At 36.6% G+C, this 12,965-nt stretch overlaps 1 protein-coding gene across 6 annotated transcripts in view; it reads left to right on the top strand.

The window, feature by feature from the left end:
• Window positions 1-12,965, top strand: part of celsr1a (cadherin EGF LAG seven-pass G-type receptor 1a) — a 193,211-nt gene that overhangs the window by 117,019 nt on the left and 63,227 nt on the right. For all 6 annotated transcript variants that reach the window (XM_062064589.1, XM_062064590.1, XM_062064588.1 and 3 more), the window contains one exon: window positions 12,286-12,443. In XM_062064589.1, coding sequence (XP_061920573.1) covers window positions 12,286-12,443 — 158 coding nt within the window. The remainder of the gene's footprint in view (window positions 1-12,285; window positions 12,444-12,965) is intronic.

Below are 12,965 nucleotides of genomic sequence, written 5' to 3'. Positions count from 1 at the left end.
GGAGACAGATGCTATCACGTTAGCTCATGCTAAAGAGCTTCGTCGATGTATTGTCGTGGAGATAAAAGTCACTGTGAATGTCCATTTCGCGTTCTCGACTCTCATTTTCAAGAGGATATAGTATCCGAGGTGGTTTAAAATACAAATCTGTGATCCACAATAGAAAAAGGAGAGAGTGTGGAATCCAATGAGCCAGCTTGTACCTAAGTTACGGTCAGAGCGAAAAAAGATATGTCTTCAACTGCATTCTAGTCCGTCACTCTAACGTTCCTCATCCACAAATCTTTCATCCTCGCTCAAATTAATGGGGTAATCGTCGCTTTCTCGCTCCGAATATCTCTCGCTCCATTGTAAACAATGGGGAATTGTGAGCAGCACTACCGCTTGTGACGTCACGCTACTTCCGGTACGGGCAAGGCTTTTTTTTATCAGCGAGCAAAAGTTGCGAACTTTATCGTCGATTTTCTCTACTAAATCCTTTCAGCAAAAATATGGCAATATCACGAAATGATCAAGTATGACACATAGAATGGATCTGCTATTCCCGTTTAAATAAAAAAAATTCATTTCAGTAGGCCTTTAATCCTACCCCTTTTCCACTTCATAGCAATTACTAACACATACATGTGATTTTTTTTTCTAAAACTTTTAATTTTAATAATTCGGCAAAAATTTTTAAATAAACCTTTTCACATGGACATGATGGGGTATTGTGTGTAGAATTTTAAGGACAAACATTTTGGAATAAGGCTGTAACATACACTGGTGACTTGATTTTGGTAGACTTCAGTTTTGGCGGGAATATTGCCAATATATACAGTTTCAGTTATGGCACCAGTTTGTTTACCCGTGTATCATTTTGCTGAAATCTTGCGCGAGTCTGCCATTGTAGTCTGACACTTTAGTCAATCATTTTAGTCACAAATCTTGGGGACTAACATCGCATCCTATCATGTAAGCCCGTCTCCTATCATTGTTTGGATAGTTGAAGGTTTATTGGAGACACATGAAGTGCTTGCAAGATTGTTGTCTACAGTTTTATTACATTTAGGAGTTGAGGAACATCACTTCGGGTTTCCTTGGTAACGTCACTGACCACAAGGGCAAGCAAATTCCTTTTTTGGGGTTTGACCACGTCTCCTGCTTTAATAGTAGTGCAACAACTATAAACACCGTGTGTGTGTGTGTGTGTGTGTGTGTGTGTGTGTGTGTGTGTGTGTGTGTGTGTGTGTGTGTGTGTGTGTGTGTGTGTGTGTGTGTGTGTGTGTGTGTGTGTGTGTGTGTGTGTGTGTGTGTGTGTGTGTGTGTGTGTGTGTGTGTGTGTTCTGGCAATGCTTACTTAATGGGGACATCGCTTTGTTTACACAGTCACCTTTAGGGGACCTCTGACGGTATGGGGACAAAAGCAGTGGTCCCCAACCACCGTGGACTGATTGGTACTGGGCCGCACAAGAAATTTAAAAAAATAAACAAATAAATAAAAAATGCATTTTAATTTTTTTAATTTTTATTAAATCAACATAAAAAACACAATATATACATTATACTATATAGCAATATAGATCAATACAGTCTGCAGGGATGCAGTCCATAAGCACACATGATTGTATTTCTTTATGACAAAAAATATATGTATATATATATATAAATAAAATAAAATACAATTTTGGGACAAATTTTTAAGCATTGACCGGTCCGCAAAAAAGGTTGGGGACCACTGCCCTAAAGGGAAACCTTTTTAAATGATAGTCAGATCCATTCTGAAGATGCCTATGTGATTTTTAAGCTTTGGCCCATAAAACATGTTTACTGGTTAGTTTGAGTGTGAGACATTTGCACAGCAGCCCCCTCATCGGGCTGTAGCAAAACTAATATAATATATAAAAACTAAAACTAATATATTTTTCCAAAAACTAAATCTGGTTTAGTGTTCCTTAGGATGACATTTTCATACAGCATGATTATAAAACATTATTACCTTAAAGTATGATTCACATTCAGAATTTTCCATCCTTCCATATATGGTAGTTGGAGTTGCAGACAACTTCATTACTGCTAAATAGCAGTTTTCAGTAATGTCACAGAAGATGTATGTGGGCTCTGTACCGAGGATGTCGTTGTGGCTTGTACAGCCCTTTGAGACACTTGTGATTTAGGGCTATATAAATAAACATTGATTGATTGATTGAAGATGCAGGATTTGCTTTAACACTTAAGTGGTGAAACTTCCTATAAGAGGACAGCTGTAGTGCTGTATTCTGAGGATCATGTCATATTAAATTTTTTTAAATGGTCCTCAGTAGTCACGTACAAATTTGTGTGAATTATGCAAAATTATTTAAATTTGGTCCCCATGAACCATATTAACTCTTTTTCCCCGGGGTCCCCAGTAAGAATGATCAGCACATTACTTCATCAATCCAGAGATTTAAAGACGTGTATGAGCTAACTGGGCAGTGGCCATTTTACCTAAAAATTTTTATGCACTGCAAAAAGTCAGTGTTCAAAAACAAGAAAAAAAATACAAAAATTAGGGGTATTTTACTTGAACTAAGCAAAATTATCTGCCAATAGAAACAAGAAAATTTGGCTTGTCAACACTTTCCAAAACAAGTAAAATTAGCTAACCTCAATGAACCCAAAAATACCTTAAAATAAGTATATTCTCATTAATAACAAGTGCACTTTTCTTGGTAGAAAAAAAAAATAGACCTTTTTGCTTAATATGTTGAAAAATATTCTTAAATAAGTAAATGCTAGTGCCATTATCTTGACATAATGATATGCCGCTCGGCATCATGATTTTTTTTTTTTTATGCTTGAAGTAAGAAATTATTACTTTAAAAAAGTAGTTTTATACTTGTGAGTGTTAATGACACAGCTTTGCAACAGTTGATATTCTAGTTCCAAGCATGTTTTACTCAATATAGGTCATAAAATCTCAGCAACAAGCTGTAATATCTTACTGAGATCATTTAGGACCAAAACCCTTAAAACAAGTAAAACACTCTAACATAAAATCTGCTTAGTGAGAAGAATTATCTTATCAGACAGAAAATAAGCAAATATCACCCTTATTTGAGATATTTAAGGGCATCTCTATCCTCCTTCAAAACCACACTAAAACAACCCCTCCAGGCAACTTCAACCCTAAACTAACTTTCTCTGATGATGCAATTGTTGATGACTGAAGTGTTGATACCATCCAATCCTAACCTCCCCCCCTCCATATCCCACACCCCGGATTGTAAATAATGTAAACAATTAATTGTATATACTCTGATGATTATCTTGTGTGATGACTGTAATATGAAAATAGTATATATCTGTATCATGAATCAATTTAAGTGGACCCCGACTTAAACAAGTTGAAAAACTTATTCGGGTGTTACCATTTAGTGGTCAATTGTACGGAATATGTACTTCACTGTGCAACCTACTAATGAAAGTTTTAATCAATCAATCAATCAAACTTAGATTTCAGTTTTTGCAGTGTGCCTCCACAACCTGTAGAAAGGGTGGTCCCCACAAGTGATGATCAAAAACTTCGTCCCCATTCCAAATGATAACCGGCTTGTGTGTGTGTGTGTGTGTGTGTGTGTGTGTGTGTGTGTGTGTGTGTGTGTGTGTGTGTGTGTGTGTGTGTGTGTGTGTGTGTGTGTGTGTGTGTGTGTGTGTGTGTGTGTTAGCATAGCGGACAAGGGACAAGGTGCTTCTAAAGAGAGACAAACTTGTCTTTCGAGGAGAGTCTGGTCTAATGCGGTGTCTCTCTCTCGCCGTGTGTCTCTCTACCAGGACGGGGGGAGTCTGCTGGACTCCAGTGGGCTTCTGCGGCTCCCGCTCTATACCGCCTGGCTGGAGCTCGCGCAGAAGGAGGTAACCTTTGACCTCTCGCCTGTAGTCCCCGCCGGCGCTGCTCTTTTTTTTTGTAGTGGGCGGTGTAGTTGTCGTCGCCGGTGTGCTTTCCCGGTTACTGGACTGACCGAGCTGTCTCTTGACTTTGTGGCGCTGCTTGTTTTATTGACATTTTTTATCTTATCTTATCTCCTCCAGCCCCATCAAGGCTCGTTTTACTATGCCACAGTGATCGGAACGATCCTTAATTGCTTTATACCAGGGGTCACCAACGAGGTGCCCGCGGGCACCAGGTAGCCCGTAAGGACCAGATGAGTAGCCCGCTGGCCTGTTCTAAAAATAGCTCAAATAGCAGCACTTACCAGTGAGCTGCCTCTATTTTTTTAATTTTATTTATTTACTAGCAAGCTGGTCTCGCTTTGCTCGACATTTTTAATTCTAAGAGAGACAAAACTCTAATAGAATTTGAAAATCCAAGAAAATATTTTAAAGACTTGGTTTTCACTAACTGACAAAGAAACAGATAACAGATTTGGTGTCCAGTTCAAAGTGTGACATGATTTATTTAAAATTTGAGAGTTGACTTTTATATTTTACATGAATAATTTGTACAAACATGGTGCAAAGTAATTCATGATTTGTTAAAAAATGTTAGTGGCTAGCTAGTTAAAATGGGATATTGTGATTTCACAAGACTGTCTTAGAAGTGATCATTTGAAAATGTTCAATTTGAAAAATGTGCACTTAGAGAAAATATAAAAATAAAGTGTTGCATATTGATATTTATCTGTTTCTATATATATTTATTGTAAGAAATCATTAAGATGATCAGTGTTTCCACAATGATAAATATCATTAATTATTAATAATAACATAGAGTTAAAGGTAAATTGAGCAAATTGGCTATTTCTGGCAATTTATTTAAGTGTGTATCAAACTGGTAGCCCTTCGCATTAATCACTACCCAAGAAGTAGCTCTTGCTTTCAAAAAGGTTGGTGACCCCTGCTTTATACTGACTGACTTCGTCTTGACCTGTTGTCGACATAACCAAAACGGACTGACTTGTGACTTTGGCATAACGAGAAGGGGCGGCGCTAAAGGATTTTCTAATCTACGACATTGTTTTCCGCCCATAAAAGACTAGCTCGGGTGTGTCCGAAGTGCGGCCAATAGCTAATTGTTTTATCGGCCTGTAATTAGCATGCTAGCTTTTTTTGCTAATTTTGTAGGTATACACCTCAGTCATGTTTTGGTACTTTATGCATTCTAACATTCGCATGCGAGTAGGGATGTCCGATAATGGCTTTTTGCCGATATCCGATATTCCGATATTGTCCAACTCTTAATTACCGATACCGATATCAACCGATACCGATATATACAGTCGTGGAATTAACACATTATTATGCCTAATTTGGACAAGCAGGTACGGTGAAGATAAGGTCCTTTTAAAAAAAAAAAAAAAAAAAAATAAGATAAATACATTAAAAACATTTTCTTAAATAAAAAAGAAAGTAAAACAATATAAAAACAGTTACATAGAAACTAGTAATTAATGAAAATGATTAAAATTAACTGTTAAAGGTTAGTACTATTAGTGGACCAGCAGCACGCACAATCATGTGTGCTTACGGACTGTATCCCTTGCAGACTGTATTGATATATATTGATATATAATGTAGGAACCAGAATATTAATAACAGAAAGAAACAACCCTTTTGTGTGAATGAGTGTAAATGGGTGAGGGAGGTTTTTTGGGTTGGTGCACTAATTGTAAGTGTATCTTGTGTTTTTTATGTTGATTTAATAAATAAAAAAATTTTTTTTAAATGATACCGATAAAAAAAAAAAACGATACCGATAATTTCCGATATTACATTTTAAAGCATTTATCGGCCCATAATATCAGCAGGCCGATATTATCGGGCATCTCTACATGAGAGCATTTTAAACAGTTACACACCTCAGAGTAATATATTTAGGTACTTGACGCATGTTAGATACGTAGATAGGTAGACTTTTATCATTACATTTAGCATTTGAGCATGTTTTTAGCTTATTTAGCAAATTGAGCAGGTGTATAACTCAGTGTCATATATTTTGGTATTTCACTAATGCTAACTGTTTAGTTTAGTTCAGTTCAGTTTCAGTTTATTTCGAACATGCATACGATACAATGTAAGGCATCACATATTTCCCGTTGTTTCATTTCAGCATGTCCGAAAAGGAGTAGGAAGAAGCTGAGCGTATTTAATCCTACCCCTTCTCATACCATAGCAATTTTATCCTATTACCTTGTTCTCTGTAACAGTAAATAAACAATAAATAATATACCATAATATACCACTGTAAGCAGGCTATTTGTAGCATAGTACTGTAAGCAGGCTAGTGTTTTTTAGCTCATTTTGCTCATATTTTTTGTTACATGACAATATCGGGCTAGCGTGCTAACTGTTAGCTTTTCAGTCCAAAATGTATTTTTCTAGTTCTTTGAAGAAAAAAAAATCTATATATTGTACTGGTTTTGAAAGTGAACACTACCCAAATGGCCCCCGCATCCTACAATTTGTCAGTCTGTGGCCTTAAGTGGAAAAGGTATGGGCATCCCTTGTGTGAATAAGTGTAAAGCTATAATTATGTGGCTAGCTGCAGTTAGCTAAAACACAAATTATTCCTACCATTTTGCAATAACTTAGCTTTTAAGTCAACGTGTAATTGCGACATAGCATTCTTGAAGTTCCATATTAGGTATTAGTTTGTACAAGTTTGAAATTCCACTATAAATAGTATGGAGTATGCCAGCTAAGACTAGCTGACATGCTAAGTTAGTTAGCATTAGTTAGGGGCATTTCAAAATATTATTAAATGGCTTCTTGATTGGAATATAATGACTTATAGTTTGTAAAAAGTCACTGAAGTAGTTGTTTAAGAGCCTTAATCGTGGTTTTGTTTATGTAGTTGGACAGGCAGGCGGCCATCTTTGTAAGGTCAGAGCAGGAATTTTCCCAAGCTGTTCCAGAGCGGATACAGTTACCTTTACCTCAATTTTTGTGTCATCGCAAAATTTGTTTTGCTACTTTTCTCGGCAACGCCCGCAGTCCATCTGTTACACAGGCGGATTGATGCGACCGACGGTAACGTATAGGCTTGAACACGGGACATTGTAGCCCATTGTGCGTGTGAATTATTCACACTTCTAGGTTTACACAGCCACAGGGCAGGTGAGGTAACGCGAACACGTCGCTCAAGGTGTGACACGCTAACCTGTGTGTGGCGGTGCCAAAAAGCTCATTTGCAAACATTGGAGACAAATGATTGAAAATGTTGGGGGAACACGACATGCATACCAGGGTTCTCATGTGTGGTAAAAGTAATAAAATATGCTTTAAAAGTGCTCACATTTCAATATACAGAACCATATTTGGTTACATTTAGCCAAATTGGTTGCCACTTTGATTTCTATGAGGCAGGAGAACTTGAACAATTTTGTCCTAGCGCAAAAAGTAATAATAATAAAGACTAAAAAAAGTAATACAATATTTAGAAAAAGCTACTTAAGTGACCAATAAATTTTAAATTAAATATACATTATGAAAAACCTGCATCTTTTAAAATATTTAAAGAGTACAATCAAAATCGAAAACTATTTGGATAGGATAGGACTTTATAGGATAGGATAGGACTTTATTGTCATTGCAGAAGTACAACGAAACTATGTTTTCAGCACAAAGCCGTTCAATATTGATGAATTTAGTAGAGACACTTGTGTATTACATTTTTAACATTTAAAAACACAATAATTACAAACAGTCCAATTTATTTAACAGGATAAGTATCTATTAAAGTATAAAATAACAAAATCAAAAACTATTTGATTGATGAATTTAATAGAGACACTTGTGTATAAAAAATTTTAAATTAAAAAACACAATAATTACAAACATTATACAACTATTTTCAGTACAATTTATTTATTAAAGTATAAAATAACATTAATCATCATTTAGTCATTTAAATAAAATATGAAATAATGTGCAGAGTATAGTCAATTATTTAGTCATTTAAAATATTTAAAATTGTTATTTCAATAAAACATAATACATATAAAAAAATCAGAAATCAGAAATACTTTATTAATCCCCGAGGGGAAATTTGAGAATATAAATTCAGCTCAAAACGCTATTTTCTGAGTAATTTATTCATTCAATGAAAATTAATAATAAATATTTCTTAAAATGTATGTGATAAGGTAATGTATTTTTGCTCTTTAAGAAATATTTTAGAAATGATTAAAATTCTACATTAAATTTTAAATAATATGTATGCAAAAGTAATTTAATGAATCATTATATTTTTATGTATTTAATTAATAAAAATGTGTAACAAATATTTCTTCGAATGTAAAATATATGTAATAAGGTGATGTATTTTTGCTCTTTAAAAATATTTTAGAAATGATTAAAATCCTAAATGAAATATGAAATATTTTTTATGAAAAAGTACTTTAATTAATCATTACAACATGTACAATATATGTGATAAGGTAATGTATTGTAGTTCTTCAAAAATATTTAAAAATATACCACAATCCTAAATGAAATATGAAATAATATGTAAGAATAAATACTTTAATTAATCACTACAAAATATACAAATACTTACCTTTATAATATAAAATATAGTTTAAAAATATATATATAATAATTTTGTGTGTAAATAATTATGTGAATGTTGAATTTACAACAAGTATAAAGTGCCAGAAATAATTTGCGTTGGTGTGCTAGCCTTGCCACACACACGCACGCACGCACACACACACGCACACACACACACACTTAAAACATAAAGTGTGTGTTTCTCCCAAGTGTCAACCAAACAATGGCATTTCCTCAGCCGAGCCCAAATCAAATAAAAGTCTGCGCTGCCTTTTTCCTTTATTATCAAAAATGCGGCGGGTGGCCGTCTGCAGCTCGGCCTGCTGCTTCCTTCCTCGCGCGCAAACACACTCGCTCGGTCAACAAACACACTTGCACTCACATCCTTCCCCATCACCAGCCACTCCATCTCAACGTCTGTGCCGCTCACGACAGCTGCGACTAACGATCTTGGATGTTTTGCAATAAGCTTAATCCGTGTTGCAAGTTTGTTCTCGAATCATCGCCTCGGGCGCCGGTGTCACCTTGTCTCTGGCAGGACGCTTGATGATGACATAGATGTCAAAGTGTGTGTGTATGTGAGGTGAGTGTGGGTTCTGACGTCATCTCGGCTTGTACTGCTTTTGGGTTCATTCGGCCAGCCACTCGTCATCGTGGCTCGCAGCGGGGATCAAGTGCGTTGCCATGGTTGTGACGAGCCTGTTGCCCCCGGAGACGGCTCCTTAGAGAGAGGGAATCTTCACCTGCCCCTAATCAGTCAGGGAGTCCCACGGGGCCCCTTGAAGCGGGGTCACAAAAAGGTCTCAAACTCTCACTGTGGCCCTTCTCTAAGCATAAATGTGCTTTAAAAAGATGTTAGATTTCATTTGTATTATATTTTTTATTTTTTTTCAAATTGTATTCATTTATTTTTTCATTTTTCCATTCATATATATATATATTTTTAGAATATAATTCATTATGTTTTATAGTACAATCGCACCTCAACTTACAAGCTCAGTTGGTCCTGTGATAGAGTGCTTAACTTAAAACACTTGTCAAATCAATGTCAATACAAATCAACTTCATTGGTGCTTGCCCCCTGCAAAAACAGCACAATTGTCACATTTTAAAAATAAAAACAAACCTTTAGATAATAAATATTGTATAACAACAACACAACAATATATAGTACCAACAACTAGTAGTAGTTTTATGAAGTAATGCAACAATAATGTCATTCAGTGGATTTCTACGGTATCTCCTTTCAGCTGCTTCTCTGTCAAACACACCATCAGCAGCTTCTCCATATTCTAATGGGCAAATGTCTGCCGTTTGAATATAATTTTAATGTCCTTGGATGGCGTTAGACTCCAGTGGCGATTGCTCTAAGACTGCAGTTTACACTAACCCCTAACCCCCCCGCCCCCAAAAAAGATCAAATGTGTATTTTTTTGTTTACATTTTGTTGACTTAATATGTGCTACAATGTGTTCAGCTTTTGTTCAGAATCAGCTACTTTAGCGACTTTCTTCTTATTCGTCACAGTGTATTAAACAGCGTTGAAGCTGAGCATCCATTTCCTTTTTTTTATTTTTTATTTATTTTTTATTTTTTTCCATTAACTTTGATGGGGGAGCATAGATACGCGAGAGATCTACATGAAGACGATGGAGAAAACATTTTTTCCAAAATTATATAAATATTAATATTTAATATATAAGTTTTTTTAAAAATATTTTGTCAAATAAAGGAGTTTATTGCAAAGGGTAAATTTATACCATATATGGATAATCTGCGGACGTCACAAGTTGGCCAAATTCTAAACGGCTCGTTCCTCAGAAGTATGAAGAAAGGCAAGATTGTTTAATAAATATCTGCGCCATGCCTCAATGGTTTGATTCCAAAAACAGTAACCAATAGGTAAGAAAACTCATAATTATTAAAGTCTTTACTATTACAGCTCTTGCACTGTATTTGAGTTAAGGCAGGTGTGCCTCATCTAGTGCATGTGTATTATTATAGTCCGGGGGTCGGCAACCCGCGGCTCTAGAGCCGCATGCGGCTCTTTAGCGCCGCCCTAGTGGCTCTCTGGAGCTTTTTCAAAAATGTATGAAAAATGGAAAAAGATGAGGGGAAAAAATATATATTTTTTGTGTTCATACGGTTTTTGTAGAAGGAAAAACATGACACAAACCTCCCTAATTGTTATAAAGTACACTGTTTATATTAAACATGCTTCACTGATTCGAGTATTTGGCGAGCGCCGTTTTGTCCTATTAATTTTGGCTGTCCTTGAACTCACCGTAGTTTGTTTACATATGTAACTTTCCCCGACTTTCTAGAACGTGTTTTATGCCACTTCTTTTTCTGTCTCATTTTGTCCACCAAACTTTCAACGTTGTGCGTGAATGCACAAAGGTGAGTTTTGTAGATGTTATTGACTTGTGTGGAGTACTAATCAGACATATTTGGTCACTGCATGACTGCAAGCTAATCGATGCTAACATGCTATTTAGGCTAGCTATATGTACATATTGCATCATTATGCCTCATTTGTAGGTATATTTGAGGTCATTTAGTTTCCTTTAAGTCCTCTTAATTCAATTTATATCTCATGACACACTGTCTATATGTAATATGGCTTTTAATTTTTTGAAGCTCCAGACAGATTTGTTTTTGTATTTTTGCTCCAATATGGCTCTTTCAACATTTTGGGTTGCCGACCCCTGATATAGTCTATACGTAAATACATTGTATTAAATGTAATATAATTATACAAAATTAAGCAATATATTAAAACCATAAAAAAAACTACACAAAATTAATTTTAAAAAAGTAAGTACAATTTAATATATTTTTTTAGTTGGTGGTGTTGCGTTCCTCCTCACTCCTCTTTATCTCCTCCTCTGCTTGCTTGAGTGCTCTTCATGAGGGATGCTGAGATCCTAATCGCTGACACGGCATGTTGGTCTGCAGGTGGTCACTGAGGCCACACCTCTTTTCTTCCACTTTCCCCTCTCACTTGTCTTCATTTCCCCTCCGGAAGTCAATCACAGCGAGGAAAAATGGGGAAAAGAGCTCAATATCTTTGTTTTTTGTGTTTTTTTTCCTGTGTACAAACAAACTCCGGGGACTTGGAAACTTGTCAGATAGCCTTTGTCTTTTTTTCTTTTCCATATCATTGCCTCTTTTTTCCCTTCCTCTTTTGTGTGTGGCCCCGCCTGTATCTCATTACTCTAATCCTACTTATGTAGGAGACACACTTTGTCCTGCCTTTTTAGCTCTTCTTCTTCCTCCCGCGCGTCGGGCCAGAATGAAACAAAAACCCTGGCTCCGCGGTTTCATTTCAAGAATATGCGCTCGTTAATTAGAGGAAGCATTGTTGAATTCCGATAAACTTTCCAGGTTTGATATCGCCTAAAAAAAAAAAAGTGATTTGTCAGCCAAATTTTCTAAGCTGATCAACATTTTCGCCGATCAACATTTAGCTGAGCCTTGATGTCGGTATTAGCCCAGTTTGTGCTTTAAGCTGACCGGACAAAGGGCCTTTTTGTCGCCGTAAGCCAAAGAAAAGCGAGCGCACTTCTACTTTGAGGGGGCTAAAGTCAGCTCAGTGTTGTTTGTGTAGTGCCAAGTTCCCCCCTCGAAAAGGAAACATCGGTTGAAATCAAGCCTTATAAATGTTAACTCAATTCCACCGCATTAACACTCAGTCAGGCGACAAATGTGACTCATTTTGGTGTTCAAATACCCCCCCAAAAAAGTAACTTAACCCTTTATTTCTATTTTTAGCCTAACATCGGGCGCCTGGGGATCCCGCATGGACCCTCCGGGGAGAAGGTGGCTGTGGTTGCCGTGGACGACTGCGACATCTCCATGGCGATACGCTTCGGGAAGCAGATTGGGAACTACTCGTGTGCCGCCCAGGGAACGCAGACTGGACAAAAGAAGTAAAACATTCAACAAGTACATTGTTTAGTTGGGTTAGGGTTGCTATTACGGGTTTTTAATGATGTCATTGTTTAGTTTCATATTTGCGCATGGGATTTTTCTGAAAAGGTTAAAAAAAACATTATATGTGTCAACTGTTTTTAAAACTATATTTGATGTATCGTCCTTACCAAACTTTCCCAGGTTCTAAACCAAAGGCCGTGGGCTGAGCCAGGACAGGCGGTGCACTTTCATACGCACTTCCGACTACAACTTAAGTTTCTCAAAAAATAGGTTTATTTGCCAAAAGGTCTTCTTTCCAACAGTCCACCGAAGGTGAACAAAAACAACTTTAACTGCATGCAAAGCTATAAACAAAACTAAGGCTCAAGTGTTGCGTAAGAAGTGCACCATCTCAGTGCCTATCTCAGCTACAATCGGGCGGAAGGCGGGGTACACCCTGGACAAGTCGCTACCTCATCGCAGGGCCAACACAGATAGACAGACAACATTCACACTCACATTCACACACTAGGGCCAAT

Source organism: Entelurus aequoreus, linkage group LG12 (genome assembly GCF_033978785.1).
Source record: "Entelurus aequoreus isolate RoL-2023_Sb linkage group LG12, RoL_Eaeq_v1.1, whole genome shotgun sequence".
NCBI lineage: Eukaryota > Metazoa > Chordata > Actinopteri > Syngnathiformes > Syngnathidae > Entelurus > Entelurus aequoreus.
The sequence above is the reverse complement of the archived record's forward strand: the minus strand, read 5'-3'. Positions and strand labels throughout refer to the sequence as shown.